Below are 22,845 nucleotides of genomic sequence, written 5' to 3'. Positions count from 1 at the left end.
AAATGTGATGTATCTAAGTCATTTTTGCATATTCATATGGTTGAATTGGATCATCAAAAGTCAGCTGCAAGACCAAAGTGAGATGAATTTTATTCATTTCGATGAATGCTGAATCTGTTTTTGTGCAAGTGAGGAGATTCTCACATTTATTCTAAAACTACAATAACCATCATGTTTACACAGCGGACACAACGCCTTCCCGCTTTCTCTCAACATGGGGACAGGAGAGCTGTCAATCAATACAAGGGAAAACAAAGTAACTTGCGTTACTTATTTGAAATGTAAATTTAAAAGAAATGCATTACTTTGCTAGTTACTTGGAAAAGTAATCTGATTACATTACTCCCGTTACTTGTAATGCATTACCCCAAACACTGATCCTCAGTTGGAAAAATAGACATCAGAGGAAAATATGATTGTGAATATGAAAAATTATCGCTCACAATTTGAAAAAAAAAACGCTCACATACTGTTGGTTGAGCGGCAGTGATTGTCTGGTTTTTGTAACTCAGTCTATTAAATGTCTGTCTGTGAGATCAATAGTGTGCTTGTGTGGCCTCAGGATCAATATCGACACCACTAGCGCAGCTGGAGCATCCAGACCAAATTATGATTAGTAACCCTGCAGCAAAGCATTGAGATATGGTGCATCTGCAATTACATATATATAAAGGTTATTAAAAACCAACCACATTTCATGAGGGTTTACTGTGTGCATTGTTTGTATTTAAATCCTTTAATGGCCCCTTGTGTGTATAACTCGACAAACTGCATTTAAACGGAGCTGTCATTAAACAACATAAAATATCATAATAGCTCACAGTTTTAACGTAGATGATGTGTAGTGCATCTGTGGAAAATAATCCATTAATCTGCATTTCAAAACAAATTATAGAAACCTTTTGCCTATTGCATCATGACTGTCGCCAAATCACAACATTTGATTTGCAGCACAGCATGCACAGCTATTTTATTAATCCTGGCTTTTTTACAGCTCTTTTCTGTACAGTGACAGCTCATGGTGACCAAAGAAGTTCCACACATCAAGTTCCAAAAAAGAAAGAAAGGGGGGGAATAAAAAATAAGTAAAATAAAATAATCATAATAATCATAAAAATTACCGAAAATATAATTATATAATTATTATAGATTTTTTTTAAAACATATTTTATATATAGGCTAACAATAGTAATTTGAAAGTATTTCAGTGACAAAATTATGAAAAACAGGTATATGCTATGGTTATGTAAATGGGGGGGATGGGTTATCTATCTGTGTAATATGGTTATTATCGTTACTAAAACTACTAAAATACTAAAACTAAAAAGCTTTTAAACAAACATTTCATTACTTACTTAAACTAAATAAAATAAACATTAACAGAAATAAAATAAAGTAACTTAAACCTATTTAATTTCAAGCAACATTGCTCATAAAGAAAATACAGAAATCGTAAAAAATACAAAATAAAATACTAAAGCACAACAAAATAGCCAACCTAAATTTGAGCTCAAATTAAAATGAAAACGGAAAATATTAAAATAAAATATTATACAAAATATTCAATAAAAAATTATAATGGGGAATGATACTAAAATGTATCAAATGGAAAATGAAACTATTAATTAATATTAGCCTAATACAACTAATTTCACAAGTCCACCACACACCACTGATTGAGACATATAATTGCAAAATGAAAATGAACTGAACTGCATACTAATAATGACCCAACTGTAGTCTTTCAGATTTCCAGGGGTCCTGCATTTCCTCTGGGAATTGGGGGAGGTGGTTCAGGAGTCACGTGACTGCAACCCATCCGTGCCGACCCTTTGTTGTTGGGATTTTGGGCAAGGAGATTCGCGATATTGCCCCGAAACGAAAGGATTGAAGAGCGAACGCTTTCTAAAGGACGGAAACCAGTCGATACGCGTCGGCTTTTCTCACACCCCGCCAAACAGACGCGCGAGAGATGCACACAAAGACAGACCGAGAGGCATCCGCGAGCTGTTATTGAGACGCATGCAACACACAACAGCGAATCCGTGCAAATGTGCTTGTGATCGAAATGCAAGGCTGGTTTTAACCGGAGTGATGCTCACAAGGCTCACTCGGCCTTTCTGGGACACTAACACGTTTTAAAAGGGAAGCATTGGAATATTTTCCGCAGCATCCACATATTGCTCCTCTTTTGTCCCCCTGCACCTTTATTTAACAGGTCAAAGAGGAGATACAGATACATCATGTCGGTGGGCACCGGACTGATAAGGAGGACCGGACCAGAACTGTCTGTGTTCTGCCTGCTGACCATCATCATCAGCCCAGCGCTGGGATCCGTCCAGTCATCCCACCCGCAGAACACTGACTGTGTGTCCGGCAAAGGAAAAGGCTGCTTAGGTATGCATTCACTATTTAATATGTTGCATGGAAATAAAAGCATGCTCACTTTGTATCTTTGTTGCAGATATTGCACATTTGCTGTGTGCATCTTGAAGATGGAGATTCAAAGCATGGCCTCTGGAGGCTTACTAGATGCAGGCAGTGTAGGGATGCTAAAATGAAACTACCGATGTGTTCCTGTCAAATAAACTGATGCATGGGGCTATTTTGATGTGTGTGCATATATTAACTCCTCTTTGAATGGGTTTGCACTTTGCTTGGGCTGAAGGCAGGCGTCCATCTTTTGATGCACCAGATCAGGTGAGACAATATAAAGGGAAGCGTGAACCCCACCCTATAACATCACTCTCATCAGGGGTCTGTGGTGACCACAAATTCTCATAAACTAAGGAAACTGGTTTTGATAAATGAGATTCTGCTTGGCTTTTTTATAGCTGTGTGCATGGATATTTCTCTATGGGCAATGATAAGCCAATTGTAATGTTTTAAGCCACATGTTAATCCATGCGAGCCCTGCTGTTTGTACTGTCCCGTATGGTGACCGGTGGGGGGCTTTCAGGCTCAAGGCCTGTTTGAAAAGCCTTGCATGGTGTTGTGATCTTATTTATTGTCTTGTATATCCTACCAGACCTTTAGAAACATGTGTTCATTGTTTTTGGATTGGATAATTGATGTTTCCAACCATATCCAAGTGAAGACTAGTGCAGTTAAAGCCTTGTCATGAAAGCTGAATTGCACCATTTAGTGACTTAAGGTTGAAGGCTAATTTATACACTTGTTTGTTAGTATAGTTATGGATATAATTGGTTATTAATGCACATTTTTAGGCTTTGTTGAACTTTTTTTTTTACAAACTGTTGACTCGGCTAGTTGTATGCTTTCACCTGATGACATTTACACACTGACTGCATGCAAAATATCACTATAAGTAGCTGTTTAAAACGTAACCTTTTAACATAATGCTCATCTTCGTCTTTTGGGGCATTATATATAATGCAAACTCTCCAGATGGGCTTTTTTTTCCTGGCTGTCTTTCTTTTTGAAATCCTTACACCCTTTTTGTCACCTAGAATTAATAGAAGGAAAAGCAGCTGACAATAGCGGCCATTGTGCGCCAGTGTTTTCAGATTCAAAGCTCCAGGCACCAGTGGTTTAATCAGTGGCCGTCCTGCATAAGCGCCGGGCTGGTTTTGTAAAAGGCAGGAACACAATGGAGCGAGTCTCAGGGGCATCAGAATTGCCCTCAGCAGTTGGATAGTACTGACCACAACCAGAAAAAGCCCCTTTATTGATGCCCTTCTCTTTAGTGTCACTAATTCACTAGACATCCTATATTTGACCGCTGCATTAATGGTGTTTCTTTTATTAAAGGGCAAGTTGGTAATTTAGCAAATTACTCAAAAGCTGCATTAAATTGTCATATTAAAACCCCAGCTTTGATTTCTGTATTGATAATGTTACTGGAATTTGATCCTGGATCTAAGTAAATCAATATTTGTGCTTGCATCTCTGCTCTCATATCTTGCTTTTGCTCATCAGTAAATGATAAGTAACAACACAATTTCACCCTCAAATTAAAGGGTTTACCTGATTTAGTTTTCAACTGGTTTTGCCTCAGGAACTTGATTTTTACATTTGCATTTGTGATGCAATGCATTATCAACATTGTTTATTGTACCGAAGGAACAAAATATAATTTTCTATAAAAATATTAACATTATCATCATCTGCGTAAGCCCAACACTATGTTAAATTATTGACCTGACATGAAGGGAATAGGACTAACACAAACTAACACAAGACTAACACAAAAACACTAGGCCAAATATTATATTAGTTTGCTTTCAAGTGACATGAATTGGCACCAAATTAGTGTATAGTTTAATTGACATGAGAAGTGTTTTCTCATCACTTTCAAATTTTATAAGACAATCTATTTTGGCATCTTATCCAGGTATGATTATATTATCAGTTGCTTTTTGTTATTTGCATTTATCATTGTTTTTTCTGGTCAAGACCCTTTCAGATGGGAACAGACCTGTAGCCCACCACTTCAAGCTTAGAGCGATATAATTCAGGGGCCTTTACACAACACAGTAACTATTCATGGAACTTTTTATACGTTTTGGCCGTTCATTTACATGATAAAACATTATTTTGCTTTTGGAACTGGTTTCAAGTGCGTTTTTGAAAACGATACCGTTATCGTCTCCGTGTAAACCACAAAAACGCGAATTTGTGAAAATAGTGACATCATGCGCATACGTATTACATGTTCAGTCTATAAGTGCGTAGTGTTTCTTTGTGCAAAGTGACATCGCCAACTAGTGGCCTGTCAGCAGAATACAGCGTTTTTTTATCGTTTTCGCGGATCCGTGTGAACGGGATCATTTTAACGATGTTGTCATCTGTACACGTAAAACACAAAAGGGAAACTTTTCCGTTTTTAGTGCTTTGTTGTCGTGCTCAAAGGGCACGATTGTGCACCCTCAATCTTTTTTTTAATGCATATTTTACCCCATGTTTTTTCCATAGAGAATTGTATAAGTAAATATTATTTTTATATATATATAGAAATAATGATTATTAAATATAATATTTATATGTCGATGTACGTGCATGCATACCATTGTAATTCTGTGACTCAAAATGAAATCACAATCTCTGACTTCAGCAGGAGAACTGAAATGTTAGTTGTTCACATTAAGGCCGATCTAATCTCGATCCAATCTATTGTTCTTTGAATAAGCCATTTAAATTTAGCCACTTATCAGAGCTCTAATCGTTCCCTCATCTGGACAGTCATGCTGGCTCATGGCTCTGAAGCTGCATAGAATGATTTCTTTAAGTAGTCTTTAAGCCCATTTCCTGACCGCACTTGAAACATGCATTGCTCACACATCTGAGAGAACATCAATTGACATGCAACCAGCGTTTTGTATTCAAGGATGCCGAGGTTCTAAAGCAAGGCTGGATATGAAAACCCAACTCTTATAGTCATCAGTCAATTTAATGGCTTTCCATTGAACAGACAAACGGCCTCTAAATCACTCCAGTGTGAGGGAGATGCTTTATGCACATAGCTTCTCCGTAGCCCATAGGTCTGAAATCAATGGAGTCCACCGTGACAGGGCGAGGGGTCGACCGGAGGGAAGCGGTATTGCAAAGCTTTGCATAATGCATGTGTGTGGATGCATCGGGCGCTTGCGAACCCATTTAAGGCAATATGCTCACCCTGCATGCTGTCACGCTCTTTTAGCCCATCCTGAGTGGCTTCTGCTTTAGACGCCGGAATATTGTGCTGCTTAGTAGAATTAAAGCTGAAAATTTTTATTTTAGCAGATATAACTTTCTTTAATTGTTTAGTTGGTTTTCTGCGCCACTGGAGTCACAGAAATAATTGTTTTCAATCAGGTTTCCCAAACACTCCCCTTCTGCCATTGGTCAGACAAACAGATAGCCCCGCATTCAAACTCACGCCATTGGTTGAGCCAGTGGGGCTGGTCTGAATGCTTTAACAAATTTTCTTAAATTGTGAACTAATGGTTTACTTAGATTTGTCTTTGTATATTAAACTGAGATTGGGATTAGAAATTCCTTGGTTGCCTTTGTTTTAGATACTTAAATATCGTGCTATGCTTGGTAGAGCTGACAGATAGCCCCGCCTCATACTCACACCATTGCTTGAGCTAGTGTTGCTGTTTGGGGCTTGTAGGATGTCAGCTAAGATCAGCGACTGAGATTTGTCTTTGTATATTAAGCTGGGATGGGAAAGAACATTTTAAAGCAAACTTTTTGGATGAGCTCATCTAACATATTTTTGGTACTTCGCTTCATATTTACTTGAATTTAGTGTTTTTGTCATGTAACATTTTTCCGTCATTCCATCAAGGTGTGTTTTGGTCCTGAAATGTTTAACTCTGATGTCACGCTTGTGGATTCTGTCAGTTCCACACTGGCGTATAATTAAGAGGCAATTATTTTAAGGAAGCCCGTCACAGATGGTGCCTTCAAAGAGGCCCAGCCCACATAAACCACAATTACTCCCACCCAAAGACACTGCCAAATTGACCATGCTGGTAGTCCTTTGTTTCCTTCTTCGTCTGTAGTTATACCATCACTTTGATGGTAAAACTCAAGACTAAATCTACTTCAGAAGATCTCAATGAAGAACCGGTTCCTACTTCTACCTATACTGATGGTTCTGGTATTGTTGTATTCTTTGCAACAAGACTATAACTTGTTGGGATTGCAGTGCATATTTTAAAGATGTCAGATGATGTATCCCTGTAGGTAATTGACTGCAAAATTGAGGTTGAATCAAGTTTATCAAACTAAATGAATGTAGCTAATAGTGTTGCAGATCAAAGCCGCGGTGGTTTCGAACCACTAGACCGCACGAATGTTGTACTCCTTAACCGTAACGGCTGATGGCTTCATACCTTTGAGTCTTTGATCTCACAGCCTTAGACTAAGAGATCTGTATCACGACTTGTTTGATCTCAAAGACCTCAAACTAATTATAACAGTACAGCTCGACTGCCGTGGATTCTGGTTGGTAGTCATTAACAGCAAGAAGCTCTAGTCATCCACTCTCTTTTTAGGATGTTTACCACAACTGTCAAGCAATCATTCACTGGTCATGATATACATTTGACTTCTTTGAAGTCCTTTAAGCGTCTCTATCCTTTAGCTATACCCCATCACCCACCTATGTCTTCAATGCCTGTCCTCTATAGGTCTTTCTCTCCTTCTTAATACATGTATTGTCTTTTGTGTGTGTGTGTGTGTGTGTCCCTAATATGCCGGAGGCAAAGAGGCACTACAGAATGGAGAAAACCCGTATAATGCTCTCGACCCTCACGGCAGTTTACAGTTGTACAATTAAAGCACAGCCCAGAGCACACACACTCTGAGAGATAGGGTTTCTTTATTCTTCTTAAAGCAAGTTTAAGCCGAACTTGAGTATCTAGGTAAAATCGTGTATCAGTGTCAAGAAGAAACTGTTGATAATGTGTAGTTTTGTGAATCATATGTGATCAGTAATTGTAGAAGTTTATTATCTATCTTAAATGTTAGGGTTATGGTAGTGTCTATATAAACCCATCTATAATTCTATGTAAAGTTATATGTTGACCCATTGTGTCTACATGCTGTGCTCTTATGCTGGGTCTGTTTTCACAGTGCTGGACTCCCCTGCTGAAAAGACACACTTGAATTTCCATACTGGTACAAGCTGGTTTATGTTGCTGGTCTAGCAGAGTCATTAAAGGTGCATTTGCATAACATTTAGACTACGTTCAGACTGCAGGTAAATGCGGCCCAAATCCAAATTTTTCTGCTCGTGCGACTCAAGATAGGTTTTTGTCATGACAATGTGAACGGCATAAACCACATGGAGTCTGATCTTTTCAATTCTGATGTGGGCCACTTCCATATGTGCTCCTAAATCAGAGACCGGTCAGATTTTTTACAATGCGACCTCAGTCTAAACAGTCATATCGGATGTCATGCAACTTTTATGTCACTCATTCGTCACAATTCTGCGCTCATGGGAGTCACTTCAAAGATTTTACATACGCGAAGTTATCAAGACAGTTGCTAAAGGTAGTCAGTGAAGGACAGTGATGTGACAGGACTCATAAGTATTACAGTGACAGCTCTACTGTATATACAAGCAAAACACGAGGGCTCATATCATAAGTGTTTAAAAACTCTGCTCTTTTTTCACATCCTCGTCTTTGTTTTTCTATTTCGCCTGCGCATAAATTAGCTGGCTTCGGCGGCAGATCACACTATAAATAGACATGTTATCACTTACTTTAATGTCCTCCGAGTTTACTTCCGTATGATAGCGTGCTGCATTACAATCCAGGACGATGCTCTGTTCACACTGGAATCTGATATTGGTCACATTACAACAATTTGAACAACTATAAAAAATAAATCGGATCTGAGCAATGAATCGGAAATGAGCGCTAAGGCTCGCAGTGTTTATGTAGCCTTGGACTTGTATTGAACTTCTTTCAAAAATATCTTAAATGTGTGAAATGTTATGAACGTCTACTAGGATAGGATTCAGTTAAATAGTCCTTTAGACGGAAAAGAGGATCTAAAGTGAAGATATAACGTCACAGCTTCCTCTTTTTTAATAAGGGACACTTTGCGGGGTCTATTGACCCATTGAGGAGATGAGTATCGACTGGTCTTGAGCGGATGAGCTGTTTGGCTTCAGGCAATGGACTGATGTCCTTATCTTTCAAATGGCATTGATTCCTGTCGCTGCTCTGATTATCTTTGCGCAGTGTGAGATCTGGGTCTCCCCTTTGCCCCACACACACTGTGCATTGTATTTGTTTGGAGATGTACACTTGGAACTGGGTCAGTTCAGATGAGGGACGTTTAAGGAATGTCCCATTAAGGAACTAGTCGAATGAGGTTTGTTGTGAAGGTTAGACCTTATCAGTTTGGTGGATTTGTCATTTGTGCATCTCAGCGAGTTCAAGTTGTTTTGTATTGGTGAAATAGACTGGCATGAATGGTACATTGTAAAGTGAATAGAGTAGTGCATTTTTGCACTGAAAACTTAAACTGAACTAAAAAACAGCTGATTATTTAGAGCATTTTTCATAACAACCTTAAATATTGCTTACACTGCTATATGGAACTTATAATTGTGGCAAAATCTGTTGGCATTGACAAAAAGTTTACCCGAACTTATTTGTTCAGATGTATTTCTTAGTGCTATTGCTAAATTTTTTTATTTGCTCTTATTTTTTTACTGTTTACTTGTTTTTAATAATGTTTGAAATGTATATTAAAGGGATAGTTCACTTTGAAATTAATTTTTGGTATGTTTTAGCTTACCTCAAGGGCATCCAAGATGTAGGTGTCTTTTTTTCCGCAGTAGTTTCAATTTTGATATTTTTAGGTCAAACCGTTCTTGTCTGTCAGTCATATAATGCAGGTCTATGGTCACTGTCTCAAAGAGCATGCACAGAGTCCAAATTAAAACAATTCCCCATCGTCCAAATTAAACAATTCCCCATCGTAAGTACACATTGATGTCCTAAGACACGAAACGAGCGGTTTGTGTGAGAAAACGAACAGTATTTATATAGTTTTTACCTCTTATACACAGCCATGTCCAAGTGATCTGATCTGACGTGTACGCAGACTGGTGCATAGATATATACACACTAGATGTCGTCTTGTCTACGGCAGTTCATTGGAACGAATGTCTTTAAGGCGACATCTAGTGTATATATAAAAAATAAGTAAAATAAAATAATCATAAAAATTACCGAAAATATAATTATATAATTATTATAGATTTTTTTTTAAAACATATTTTATATATAGGCTAACAATAGTAATTTGAAAGTATTTCAGTGACAAAATTATGAAAAACAGGTATATGCTATGGTTATGTATGGCAATACATAAAACATTCCGAGGTTAAATGGGGGGGATGGGTTATCTATCTGTGTAATATGGTTATTATCGTTACTAAAACTACTAAAATACTAAAACTAAAAAGCTTTTAAACAAACATTTCATTACTTACTTAAACTAAATAAAATAAACATTAACAGAAATAAAATAAAGTAACTTAAACATATTTCATTTCAAGCAACATTGCTCATAAAGAAAATACAGAAATCGTAAAAAATACAAAATAAAATACTAAAGCACAACAAAACAGCCAAATGCAAATACTGTTCGTTTTCTCACACAAACCGCTCGTTTCGTGTCTTAGGCCATCAATGTGTACTTACGATGGGGAATTGTTTAATTTGAACGATGGGGAATTGTTTTAATTTGGACTCTGTGCTTGCTCTTTGAGACAGTGACCATAGACCTGCATTATATGACTGACAGACAAGAACGGTTTGACCTAAAAATATCAAAATTGAAACTACTGCGGAAAAAAAGACACCTACATCTTGGATGCCCTTGAGGTAAGCTAAAACATACCAAAAATTAATTTCAAAGTGAACTATCCCTTTAATTGATCCAGTTGTTTTTGCTGTGGTATTCTATTCACTGTATTTATGTGCATGTTTCGGCAGCCTTCACTCATGAGTCAGCATGAGTAGCAGATCTAGTCTGCCAAGATCATTCCTTACCATGGTATATATCAAAGTATCACCAAGGTATTATCTCCGATGTCACATTGTCCTACTCTTTTGAGTCTATGCAGGGTATCCTATATCATATTTCTTATGAAACTTTCATTACTTTAATCACTTTTACGTTTATTACTATAAAGGCATTACTGTACTGAAGCTGTGAAATCCAGCTCACTTTGACAGTGAATTTATTAGCACTATCGCTCTATTCCCACAGGTGCCAGACCAACACGTAATTCATCACAACACTTTAACACCTCCACAGATTAACCTCTCGTCTGATTTAAACAGCCTTATTAATTAACTTCTCAAGCTGCTCCTCCAAACTTCACTTGTCTAAAGTCTGTGCATTGGTTTTATCTGGAATACTTCCTCTCTCTCCAAAACCACTTGGCTGGGTTTCTGTGGCCGCAGCATTTGTGCCATTTTCCAAATGCATGCGCGGCTCGGCCGCACGCCAGCAAGCGTCTGTAGTGGCTTTAAGTGTCTGCTCCTCATTACCGGGCTGTCTTACGCCTCGTCTCATCCGCCTGAATTTACACAAGGGTTACGGCTGCCCAGTGCCCTTCATTTGCATGGCCAATGACCTGCTTTGGGATGCTTTGCTCTTAATTTAAATGAAATTTTCAGTCAAATGGGGCATTATTATTATGGGCAATCTAGCTCGCTTTGAAGAGCTTTTTTTAGAGAGCTATTTAAAAACGAAGAATAAAGTAAAATGAAAAGATTCTGAACATCCATTCAAAGTCTAATATTCGCAACACTTATAATATAAACCGGTTGTCACATCTATTAACTATAACCATTTTTTCAAAAACTGAATATATTTTGATATAGTGTTATCGTAGGGGGTTTGGTTGTCCAGGTTTAGTGGTAATATGTTGTTCCAAACCTGAATGACTTTCTTTTTTCTGTGGAGCACAAAAGAAGATATTTTTGATGTTTTTGGCCAAATAATGAAAGTCAATGGGGTCCAAAACAACCCTGGACCTTATTGACTTTCATTGTATAGACAAACAAACACTGTCTGAGGCATTCTTCAAAAAATATTCTTTTATGTTCCACAGAAGAAAGAAACTCATACAGGATTGGAATGAGGGAGAGTACATTTTTGGGTTTCTTTAGCCCGGTCTCTAAGGTTTTGTCAGTACCAGCTGTGTGTCAGATGGAGGATCTGGCCTTTCTTAATTTCTGTTAATAGGCTTCATATTCGCAGCTAGTGGTCTGAAATATGAATGACAGTTGACAGCTGTTGGACACATGCTTTTTACAGCTGCTTTCTTCCAGCAGTCTGATTTCAGATCAGTATGTTTCACATCTTTGATAATGAGTGGATGAAGCTGTTCCTGGGCAAGAACTTTAAAATAACTTCCTGGTCCCATTATAGAAGTTTGGTTTATGGTATATGGATGAACATTCATATAGACCCTCATTAACACAGTATAACCACATGCAGACTCATTAAACACACACATTTGTTAGCCACCTGAGTTCTATGGATCTTTTTTTTTTTTTTTTTTTTACTTGTTTCTTGAGTTTATATCCCATAATTCAGACTTTATAACGCTCAATTGTGAGTTGACATCTCACAATTTTGAGAAAAATGTCAGAATTGTGAATTTTAAACTCGCAATTGCAAGAAATAAAGTCAGAATTGTGAGATATAAACTTGCAGTAAAAAAAGGTTTGTGACTTTTTATCTCACAATCCAGACTTTTTTGCTTAAAGGGATAGTTCACTTTGAAATGAAATTTTGGTATGTTTTAGCTTACCTCAAGGGCATCCAAGATGTAGGTGTCTTTTTTTCCGCAGTAGTTTCAATTTTGATATTTTTAGGTCAAACCGTTCTTGTCTGTCAGTCATATAATGCAGGTTTATGGTCACTGTCTCAAAGAGCATGCACAGAGTCCAAATTAAAACAATTCCCCGTCGTAAGTACACATTGATGGCCTAAGACACGAAACGAGCGGTTTGTGTGAGAAAACGAACAGTATTTATATCGTTTTTACCTCTTATACACAGCCATGTCCAAGTGATCTGATCTGATGTGTACGCAGACTGGTGCATAGACATATACACACTAGATGTCGCCTTAAAGACATTCGTTCCAATGAACTGCCGTAGACAAGACGACATCTAGTGTGTATATATCTATGCACCAGTCTGCGTACACGTCAGATCAGATCACTTGGACATGGCTGTGTATAAGCGGTAAAAACGATATAAATACTGTTCGTTTTCTCACACAAACCGCTCGTTTCGTGTCTTAGGCCATCAATGTGTACTTACGATGGGGAATTGTTTAATTTGGACGATGGGGAATTGTTTTAATTTGGACTCTGTGCATGCTCTTTGAGACAGTGACCATCGACCTGCATTATATGACTGACAGACAAGAACGGTTTGACCTAAAAATACCAAAATTGAAACTACTGCGGAAAAAAAGACACCTACATCTTGGATGCCCTTGAGGTAAGCTAAAACATACCAAAAATTTATTTCAAAGTGAACTATCCCTTTAAGTCTAGTTTATATCGCACAATTCTGACTTTATAACTAGCTATTTCGAGTTTATAACTCCCGATTCTAAACACATTTGCGAGAAAAAAGGCAGAATTGTGAGAAAAAAAACGTTGCCATTACCTTTTTTTTATTTTTTATTCTGTGGTGGAAACAGTCCAGTCTTGACTAGGCGAGATAAAACATAATCAAAGGAAAGAAAAACATGTTTATGATTTTTTTTTCTTTAAGTAAAAGACAGAATAGGTTAGTGCTACACTTTATGTTCAGCATGAAATTCCTCCCTGAACTGCACTTCATGTGATAATCATGCATTTTCGCAGCTATTTGCTCTATGAGAAGGCTGAAAAGAAACAAGCATGCCTACAAGTACAATGTTTTTATACCTTGCAGAATGATTGACCAACAGGTTTGTCAGTGTTTGGTGTTTAATCAGCGTCTGTTGTGTGTCTTCAGATCTGTCAGAGAAGAAGAGCGACCTGCGTGTATGCGACGCCACCACATGTCGTTACAACGGGATCTGCCAAAACAATGGCGCTGACATCAAATGCGTATGCCAGTTTCAGGTACACTTTTTACTTTTTATTTATTACTTTGTAACACTGTTTTTTGTTTTTATGAAAACGTTCCGATTCTAAATTCTGATCGCATATGAAGCCTTTGCTCAGCAATCATATCTAAACTTTAGTCGCCTGCGGATTTTAATGCTCAAGCTCTGTAAAGCAGGATGGATTCTGATTGGCTGTCGTTGTTTTTATCGTTCGTCTGCTGGAAATTGATTCCAGAGATATCGTTTCTCTGTGCCGATATCGTTGTAGTTGTGCTTTGGACTCTGCTATTCTTTTATATTTAGACCTATTTTTAAACTATACTCTCTATCGTTATAGTAATTGTCCTTGCTGTGAACAGAGATACATTGATTTTTTTTTTTACTTTTATGATTATAGTCATTGTTCTCCTATTGTGGACTTACTGCTGGTTTAATGGCTTCTGGGTCCTCTGAGAAAAATCGTTGAACATTTGAGAATTTTTTTATGTGATTGTTCTTCAGAAAATCTCTCAAATTATAAGGCTGAATCGATGGTTTAGCATTTACCTGCATTCATTTTCCCCCTCATTGATCATCAGTGAGCCATCTAAGGCATATTAATGTGAAAAATCACTCAACTCAACTCGATACTGCATCCAGCTCTTCAAAAGCACCAAATGTCTTGTTGTATCTGAGAAGCCTGTCTTGTATGGTGTTTGCCGCAGTGCTCTAAGAGCTACGTCCCCGTGTGCGGTACGAACGGAGACACCTATCAGAACGAGTGCTATCTGAAACAAGCAGCCTGTACCCAGCAGAGACCCATCTTACTGGCCTCTGAGGGCCCCTGCTATCCTGGTGAGTCCACACTGTCTCCTCCACTTCCTGAAATGAAAACCTGACATCTTCGGCTTTAGTTCACATTACACTGACTGTGCTCATTTTAGTAGATCACAAGTCACAGGCATTTTTTATTTATTTGAGATGCTGCAATAATTAGTGTTGGTCTGTGAGGGGAATTTTTTTTTTGTTTTGTTTTTTTTTGTTTTTTTGGGTGGCTGGTGTATAAATTAAATATATATAAACATAGGTTTTCTAGAATCCAAGGACCGTGCATCATATGCATGTCAATTTGATTTTTGCCATTTCCATGCATCCTTTTATGTCAAGTATAAATCAAGTTATTAACACAAATTCTCAATAATCAGATTGAGAATTGATTACTTCTTACCCATACAATTTTATAATAATAAAACAGAGAAACTCATACAGGGGCTTTTGAGCATTTCTATGGAAGCTTGTTTCCGCCGCTGAAAAAAAAGAAAGAAAGTATTCTGACTTTTTTTCTCAAAATTGAAAAAAGAAAAAGTCAGAATTGTCTTTACTGTCACTTTTGATCCCTTTAATGCGTCCTTGCTGGAAAAAAAGCATACTGACCACAAACTTTTAAATGGTTTACCTGTGAGTTGTTCCCAATAAGACCATTTTTGAAATGATCTTTTAAATATGGAAACAAGCTTCCATACATGTCTGTCATCTTCAGTGACATTTTCCTTAGTTTTTGACACGAATTTCATTTAGTGAATAAATTGTATGAAATAAATGTTTATATATTTGATTGTGAATGCAAATATGATCAATTTGTATATACTCTGTGATGCAAATTATCAAGATATTCATTCAAATAAAAGTTCGTTTGATCTGTTTTTATTTAGAAAATATATTTTTGAGGGGCCTCTGACGGGCCACTGGTGACAACCATGCCTTTAAGGGACAATAGATGGACTGCCTTTGCTAAGTCCACCCTGTTTATATGAAGAGGCTTATTTTACAGACTCTAATGAGCAGTGTGATTTGATACATGACAACCTTTATTTTTAGCTCAAATTAATCTCATGATTTCTTTTCATCCACAAATTACATGCCATGGCTCATAATAATTTGATATGCGTGTTAATAATGCATTATACAAGGACCATGATAATACGCTCCTGCTCCCAGGAAGTGTGAACTCTTCACATTGCAAATGTTTTATGATGTGTATATATATAGTTATAATAAGTTCTCCCTATTTGTTTTGTTCCAGATAGCAGCTCAGGATCTGGAGATGGAGGTTTGTTTTCTTTTCTTAATAGTTTTTTTTTTGACCACCAGTAATATCAAGGAAATTGAAACCTGGTCATTTCTAGGATTTTGACCTCCAGACTTCAAATGATGTCAGAAATGGGTCACCTCCCAGCACTCGAGCTCTGTAGATCATCCAAAACATGCCATCTGAGGTTATTTTTATCCTCCTCATGCTGAAGTTGTCAGTTGTGTGATAAAAGAGTGACCCCGGGTGCGCTGTGCTCGGTTTAAAGATGAAGGCTTGTGTGTTCGGGCCGCTGTAGAGCTGTCATTACTGTAAATTACAGACCGCTGTAGGAACGCAGCTCAAGTGCTGTTGAGTATGTTCTCGCTCAGTGGCCACTTCTGAAATGCATGTTATGCCGCTGAGTATTTTTAATCATTCTTTTACTTAAAAAATCAGTCTTCTTTAAGTGTAGATTATAATAGTCTCGTTCCTCATTTTCAGTTGCCAGAATTGCTCTATTTGAGCTTGTCCGCTATAGACTTTTATAGTGTATATGAATATAAAATAAAATAAAAATCTGTATTTATAATAATAATAATAATAATATAATAATATTTTTTAAAACAATACAAATATAATTATATATAAATATAAAGTAAATATATAAATTGTGTTAAAATCAGGGGATTTCTACTTTGAACTTTTTACTAAGAACTTCAGAACTTTCTTTGTGCAATTTGTTATTTTGTATATCAAAAATTACTTTATACAATCGTGAAATTATCATCATACCTACCATATAAAAACAATTTCCAAATGCTTCTTTCATATTTTCAAAGTTTATTTTTTAAAGATTAAGTAATCAAAAGTGCTGTTAAAGAGTCAGCTAAATATGATGCTAATCATGTTGACAGCTATATTTTAAAATTAGGTTCTTATATATATATATATATATATATATATAATATTTCTTTCATGTTAATTTTATTTTTTTGTCATTTTGTGCTTTTGTCATTTTATTAGTTTTTTTTAAATATTGATAATTAGGTTTAATTTATTTTTATTTTAGTAATATTTTTATTATTTTAGTAAATTATAATGTATTTTATTGCCATTTCTAATTTTCATTTAGTTAAAGTTTTTCAACGAATATTTTTATTTTATTTTATTTTATTTAAATTCACAGAATTGTTTTTGATAGTTTTGGTTAATGATAATAATTCTGCTGTGAAGGACAAATGGGGGGGGAAACGGTTAAAAAGCAGTTACATCTTTAAAGTACAGGAATATATATAATATATAATGTAAACAAGGCAACAAAAGATATTCCGAACTGTTTCACAGCATCTCTTCTAAAGTTAGCTATAATGTAAGGTTTTGTTTTTAAATCTAATTTAATTTGTGTTATCACTCTTACAGAATATGAGGGATCAGGCACAGATTCGGGCAAGAAAGTCACAAAATGCAGCAACTGCAAGTACGGCGCTGAATGTGACGAAGACGCAGAGGACGAGGACTCGTACGTACTGATTCATTTCTCTATGATTTCTGCTTATGTTGTCTGGACAAATTTAGCAGAGTACCCAGGAGTTGGTAATTAAAGAGTCCTATCCTACTTCATGCCAGCACTTTAAAGTAATGAATGTATGAAGTTCACAATTGGAAACAACTGCCATTGTGTATAATATAAAAGCATGAATGTTGGAAAGAATTCAGCTATATCAAAGCCGATGAAATAACATCGCTCCCGTGAGACAGGGAACTTTTTTGTATCAAAAGTTTTTCTGCCTGGTTCGTTTTACTTTTGCATTTTCACGCCAAGCGCTAATGACGGGTATGGACTAACTCCAGGAGCCACATGAGATTCAGGGAGCCCAGGGAAAGAAATATTCCTGTGTCAGCTCTCAAACCCTCACAGCTAATTAATGTTAGATTTCATGAACCAGCAGGGGGAGACGATTACACACAGGACACGTGTGTAAGCGCGCTTCAGGATTGATACAGTGTGGCCAATATAGTGTGTGTGTGAGATTTACAACTGATCAATAGAGCACAACTGCAGCTCTGAGCGATCTTAATAGTGACTAGATTTAACAGGCATCAAAACATATTGGTGTTATTTAATATCATGTTTCCATTAAAGGGTTAGTTCACCCAAAAATGAAAATTCTGTCAGTAATTACTCCAACCGCATAAGACCTTCGTTCATCTTCGGAACACAAATTAAGATATTTTTGATGAAATCTGAGAGCTGGATCACTCCTCCATAGGCTGCTAGGTGGCCCAAACTTGCTGGCCCAGAAAAGTTATTAAAGAGATCGTTAATATAGTCCAAGTGACTATAGTGGCTCAATCTTAAGTATATCAAGCGACGAGAATACTTTTTGTGTGCAAAAACAAACAAAAATAACGACTTTATTCCACTATTCATTTCCTTCTCTCTGGGCCTCGTAGTGTTTTTGCGCTGCGCGTCTGTGTTATACATCATCACGCATCACACACATGACCAGCGTCGGCCAATAGTGAGCCTACGTGGTGACGTGTAACACAGACGCGCTGCGCTAAAACACTACGCGAACCAACTAGAGGTCCAGAGAGAAGGCAATGAATAGTGGAATAAAGTCGTTATTTTTGTTTGTTTTTGCACACAAAAAGTATTCTCGTCGCTTGATATACTTAAGATTGAGCCACTGTAGTCACTTGGACTATATTAACGATCTCTTTAATAACTTTTCTGGGCCAGCAAGTTTGGGCCACCTAGCAGCCTATGGAGGAGTGATCAGCTCTCAGATTTCATCAAAAATATCTTAATTTGTGTTCCGAAGATGAACGAAGGTCTTACGCGGTTGGAACAACATGAGGGTGAGTAATTACTGACAGAATTTTCATTTTTGGGTGAACTAACCCTTTAAGTTCACTTAAAAATGAAAATTCTGTCAAAAGTTGTTTCAAAACTGTATGAGTTTCTTTCTTCTGCTGAACACAAAATAAGATGTTTTAGAGAATGTTGGTAACCAAACATTTTGATGAACCCCATAGTATTTTTTTTTTCCTACTATGGAAGTCAATGGGGAACATCCACTGTTTGGTTACCGACATCATTCATCCATTCTTCCTTGCGAATCGAGGGATTTATACGATAAATGTGTTTCCATCGTAGTTTACGCACATCTTCTTATCCGATAAACAATTTATCCACCTCAACTGAGCACTTCAAAGCATCTTTTTAATTTATGCGCATCTTGACGTTTGCATCCAGCGTTTTGTATGCGATATCCCGAAATGCACATACAAATAGGTGGATGTAAACATAGCTATTGTAGTTTTTGTTAACATTTTGTATTATATTTAATTTTGTATAGTTTTTGTTTAGTTAAAGATTTAGACATTTTTGTGTTCTTTATTTGCTTTTTATAAATGTCTATTTTTTTTTTTTTTTTTTTTTTTTTTTCATTAGTTAAAACTTGTTGCCTTGGCAACTAGCTGACATTTTGTTTTTTTTCAGGTAAAATGTATTTTATTTCAATTAATGAAAATGTTTTTAATGGTTTTAGTTAATGAAAATAACCCTGATAGACGACATTCAGTGCTTTGTCAAAAGCATTTGTTACTGGTGAAGTGCTTTTTGTACCAGCAAAACGTTTGTTTATGCCTTTGAATAATTCATAGCACAAATGAGACTCGCCTGTTTAAATGTGGCTGTTGTTGCAGCTGTTCGTGTAAAATCGACTGCAGTGGACACAATGAGAATCCAGTGTGTGGCACAGACGGGAACTCCTACCACAACCCCTGCCTGGTGCGAGAGGCGTCCTGTATGAAGCAGGAACAGATCGATGTGAAACATTTAGGGAGATGCCCAGGTCAGAGCCTGTCACAGTAACAGCACTGATACATAAAGACAAGTGGTCTCGGAAAACTCACTATTTTATCCATAGTTCCTTTATTTGCTTTATGTGAAATTTTTAATGATAGTTTGTCTACCAGAGCCAATCCGTGTTTGTTTTTTCATCACTCAGATAAAGACAAAACTAAGAAAACTGAAGCTGGACTTCCCTACAAGCCAGAATTGACTGGTCAGTGCATCTCTAATCTTCATCTCTAATGTCACTTTAAAATGGTGTTCACAATTTTACTTCCATAATGTGAAATATTTCATTGAGAAGAATATCTAATGAGAAAAAAAAAAACATGTCTTTATCTGTTTTGTATTGACTGGATAGTGAAATGTGTCTCTATATGACGTGGTTGGAGGGGAGGGGGATTATTGTATATTAATATATAGTATATGCTCACCAAGGCTGCATTTATTTGATCAAAAAATACAGTAACACAGTAACATTGTGAAACATTATTACCATTTTAAATAACCGTTTTCTGTTTGAATGTCTTCATTTATTTCTGTGATGCAAAGCTGAATTTTCAGCATCATTCCTCCAGTCTTCAGTGTCACATGATCCTTCAGAAATCATTCTAATATGCTGATTTGCTGCATTTCTTCTTATTATATACGTTGAAAACAGTTGTACTGCTTCATTTCAGGAGCTTTTTTCATGATTCTTTGAAAAGAACAGCATTTAGTTATCTTTTGTAACATTAATAATGTCTTTACTGTCAAAAAAGCATTCCGACTCCAAACCTTTAAATGGTATACCTGTGAGTTGTTCCCAATAAGACCAATTTTGAGCTCACGTTGACCAAAAACGATCAGATTCATGTTGTTATTGCAGTTATGTAGTCATATAGTCAACATATTTTAAGTCAGTTCAGTTTGATCAAAATTTACTTCATAAAAACCCACTGCAAAAGCTTTACTGTGAATTTTGGACTTGTAATGTTAAATGCATGTTAATTGTGTTGCCTTTAATCTAGAATCATGGCTGTTGGTAATAATGTAGCTTTTTTAACTGTGCTGCAAAGTAACTGTCACATACCCTTCATAAATTGCACTGCTCAACTATATAGTTCTGTTTAATTGAGTTTAAACAAAGCTAAATCCGGGAGTTAAATGTGCTACTTTCAGCAATAGAGAAGTAAAAGTAGATTGTTCTATTTTAGACCCAGCAAAAGCCGGTGATGGAAAAGGATACGGCTGGATGCCCGTTCCCTGCACGGACGACTACGCCAACTTCTGCGTCCATGGCCAGTGTGAATTTAATTACGGCATCGCCTCCTGCCGGTGAGCGTCTGGTGTTCGCTTGCACAGAACTGCGTACATCCTATCAGGTGTTCATTAAAAAATGACATTTCTTGGAAAATGAGTTTCCGATGGTTTCTTGTATTTCCACAGGTGTGATTCGGGTTACACGGGGACACAGTGTGAGGAGATCGCCGACTTTAACATCCTCTATGTGGTACCCAGTGGCCAGAAACTTCATTATGTGCTTATAGCTGCTATCATTGGAGCCGTGCAGATCGCCATTATTGTGGCAGTGGTCATGTGTATTACCAGGTGAGTGCTGGAAGAAACAAACAAGGGAATACAATAGCGTTTGGTAGATAAAAATGACAATTTTAGCATCTTCCAAAAGCATGCATTCATGCACTTTCTTAATATTGAAAGTTCGATTTACCCCAAATAATGCTCATATCATAATATCATTTTGTTTTTGTTTTTTTTACAGGAAATGTCCCAAGAATAATCGTGGAAGACGGCAAAAGCAGAACTTTTCATCAAACAACACTTCAAGGATGATGTAGCTTGTTTTTATTTTATTTTTTTATACTTTTTGTACCAAGTGGATTACAGTTTTAATGTGCTTTTTTGTTTTGTGCTTTCTTAACTCTGGACAAAAAGGTTATTTTTTCTTTCATTTCATTATTTTCTTGGATGGTGCCTTATTGTTTTTTTGTTTTCAGGACATTTTAGGTACTTGATGTCAGTGGCAAACACTGTCAAATGAATGATAAAAGCCAGCTCTTTTTTTTGTCGAGTTTTTGTTTTTAATTTTTCCTTTAGGTTGTGGTGCCAGGTTTTTATTTTATTTTATTTTTTAACGTATTGTTAAATGTAACTCTCGGCACACAAACTGTACCACAAAAACGGACGTCCTCAATTTTCATGGAATGTTCTTCTTTACTGAAAATATTAACTTCCCCCTTTGATTTAATTTTTATTTCCTCAAATCTAACATAGCTGAACACCAAATTTAATTGGACACGAACAAGTACGCCGACGAAGTGATGACGTTTACAGTTTCTTTTGAAGGGAATTCCAGAGAATGAAATGCAATGTGTTTGACTAGCTAATCTTATCAATGTTGAAATGTTTGTAGTTTTTATGTTCTAATGTTATCGGTGTTGTTAATGTTGAAATGAACATTATTGACATTAATTTAATTCTATGAACTGCATATCGCATGACCTGTGAAACTGTGTCCAGTGCTGTAGATTTAATAAAATTTAATTCTCAGTCTTACAGATATTTTTGTTGCCTGTACACACGCACACAGTGTAAAGTTCATTGGTAAACCTTGAGTCATTCGGATGTGGCTTGGTCCTAAGCAATACGATCTCTCAAGAGTAATCTAATTATAGGAATGCATTTCATGTAATTTGACCAGTTAAAATCATTAGCATCATCTTTACAACTTTACAAAATGTCTTAAAGGGATAGTTCGCCCCAAAATCATTAAAAAATTTCATGTGGTTCCAAACCTGTAGTGACTTTAGTTCTTCTGTGAAACATGAAACTATTTTGAAAAACGTTTTGACTTTCATTGTATGGACAAAAACGTGTTCGACAGAAGAAAGAAAGTTCAGAACAACATGAGTAAATGATTTTTGGGTGAACTATCCCTTTAAGAGTGACATCTTGGGTTATCGAGTTATTAAATTAACAGATTGCATTGAGAAGCAGATATTTGACCAAAAAAAAAGATCTGATCGCAAAAAATTGACTGTTTGCTCACGTGAGATTTTGTGTGTAAGAAAGTGGTGTCACGTATGAGCTGAATGAAGAGTTCTGGAGAATTAAGTAAGCCTTGGTCAGCTACGATATGAGTGATGAGTAATTCTAGGCGGCCCAGGGTTTAAGAATAGACTGCAGCTGGTGGCATAATTTCACAAGTTTGTACAGTCCCATCTTAAGGTGGATCATCTTCCCCAGGTTGCAACATGGCAGTCAAGTCAAGCTTGAGGCCGAACTCAAAGAGTTGTGAAATTTCTCAAATTTGTTAATTGTAAAGCTGGAACCT

The 22,845-nt window shown here is 36.6% G+C and overlaps 1 protein-coding gene across 1 annotated transcript; it reads left to right on the top strand.

Annotated features, from left to right (window-relative positions):
• Positions 1-1,643: 1,643 nt before the first annotated feature.
• Positions 1,644-22,067, top strand: tmeff1b (transmembrane protein with EGF-like and two follistatin-like domains 1b). Its single transcript, XM_082184266.1, has 10 exons — positions 1,644-2,397; positions 13,509-13,618; positions 14,307-14,436; positions 15,665-15,691; positions 17,072-17,171; positions 19,364-19,512; positions 19,669-19,725; positions 20,708-20,828; positions 20,940-21,101; positions 21,274-22,067. Exons 1-10 carry the CDS (start codon positions 2,244-2,246, stop codon positions 21,347-21,349), a joined length of 1,086 nt encoding a protein of 361 aa, XP_082040392.1. The 5' UTR covers positions 1,644-2,243; the 3' UTR covers positions 21,350-22,067.
• The last annotated feature ends 778 nt before the right edge of the window (positions 22,068-22,845 follow it).

This window comes from Leuciscus leuciscus (assembly GCF_965113295.1).
Source record: "Leuciscus leuciscus genome assembly, chromosome: 11".
Lineage (NCBI taxonomy): Eukaryota > Metazoa > Chordata > Actinopteri > Cypriniformes > Leuciscidae > Leuciscus > Leuciscus leuciscus.
The sequence above is the reverse complement of the archived record's forward strand: the minus strand, read 5'-3'. Positions and strand labels throughout refer to the sequence as shown.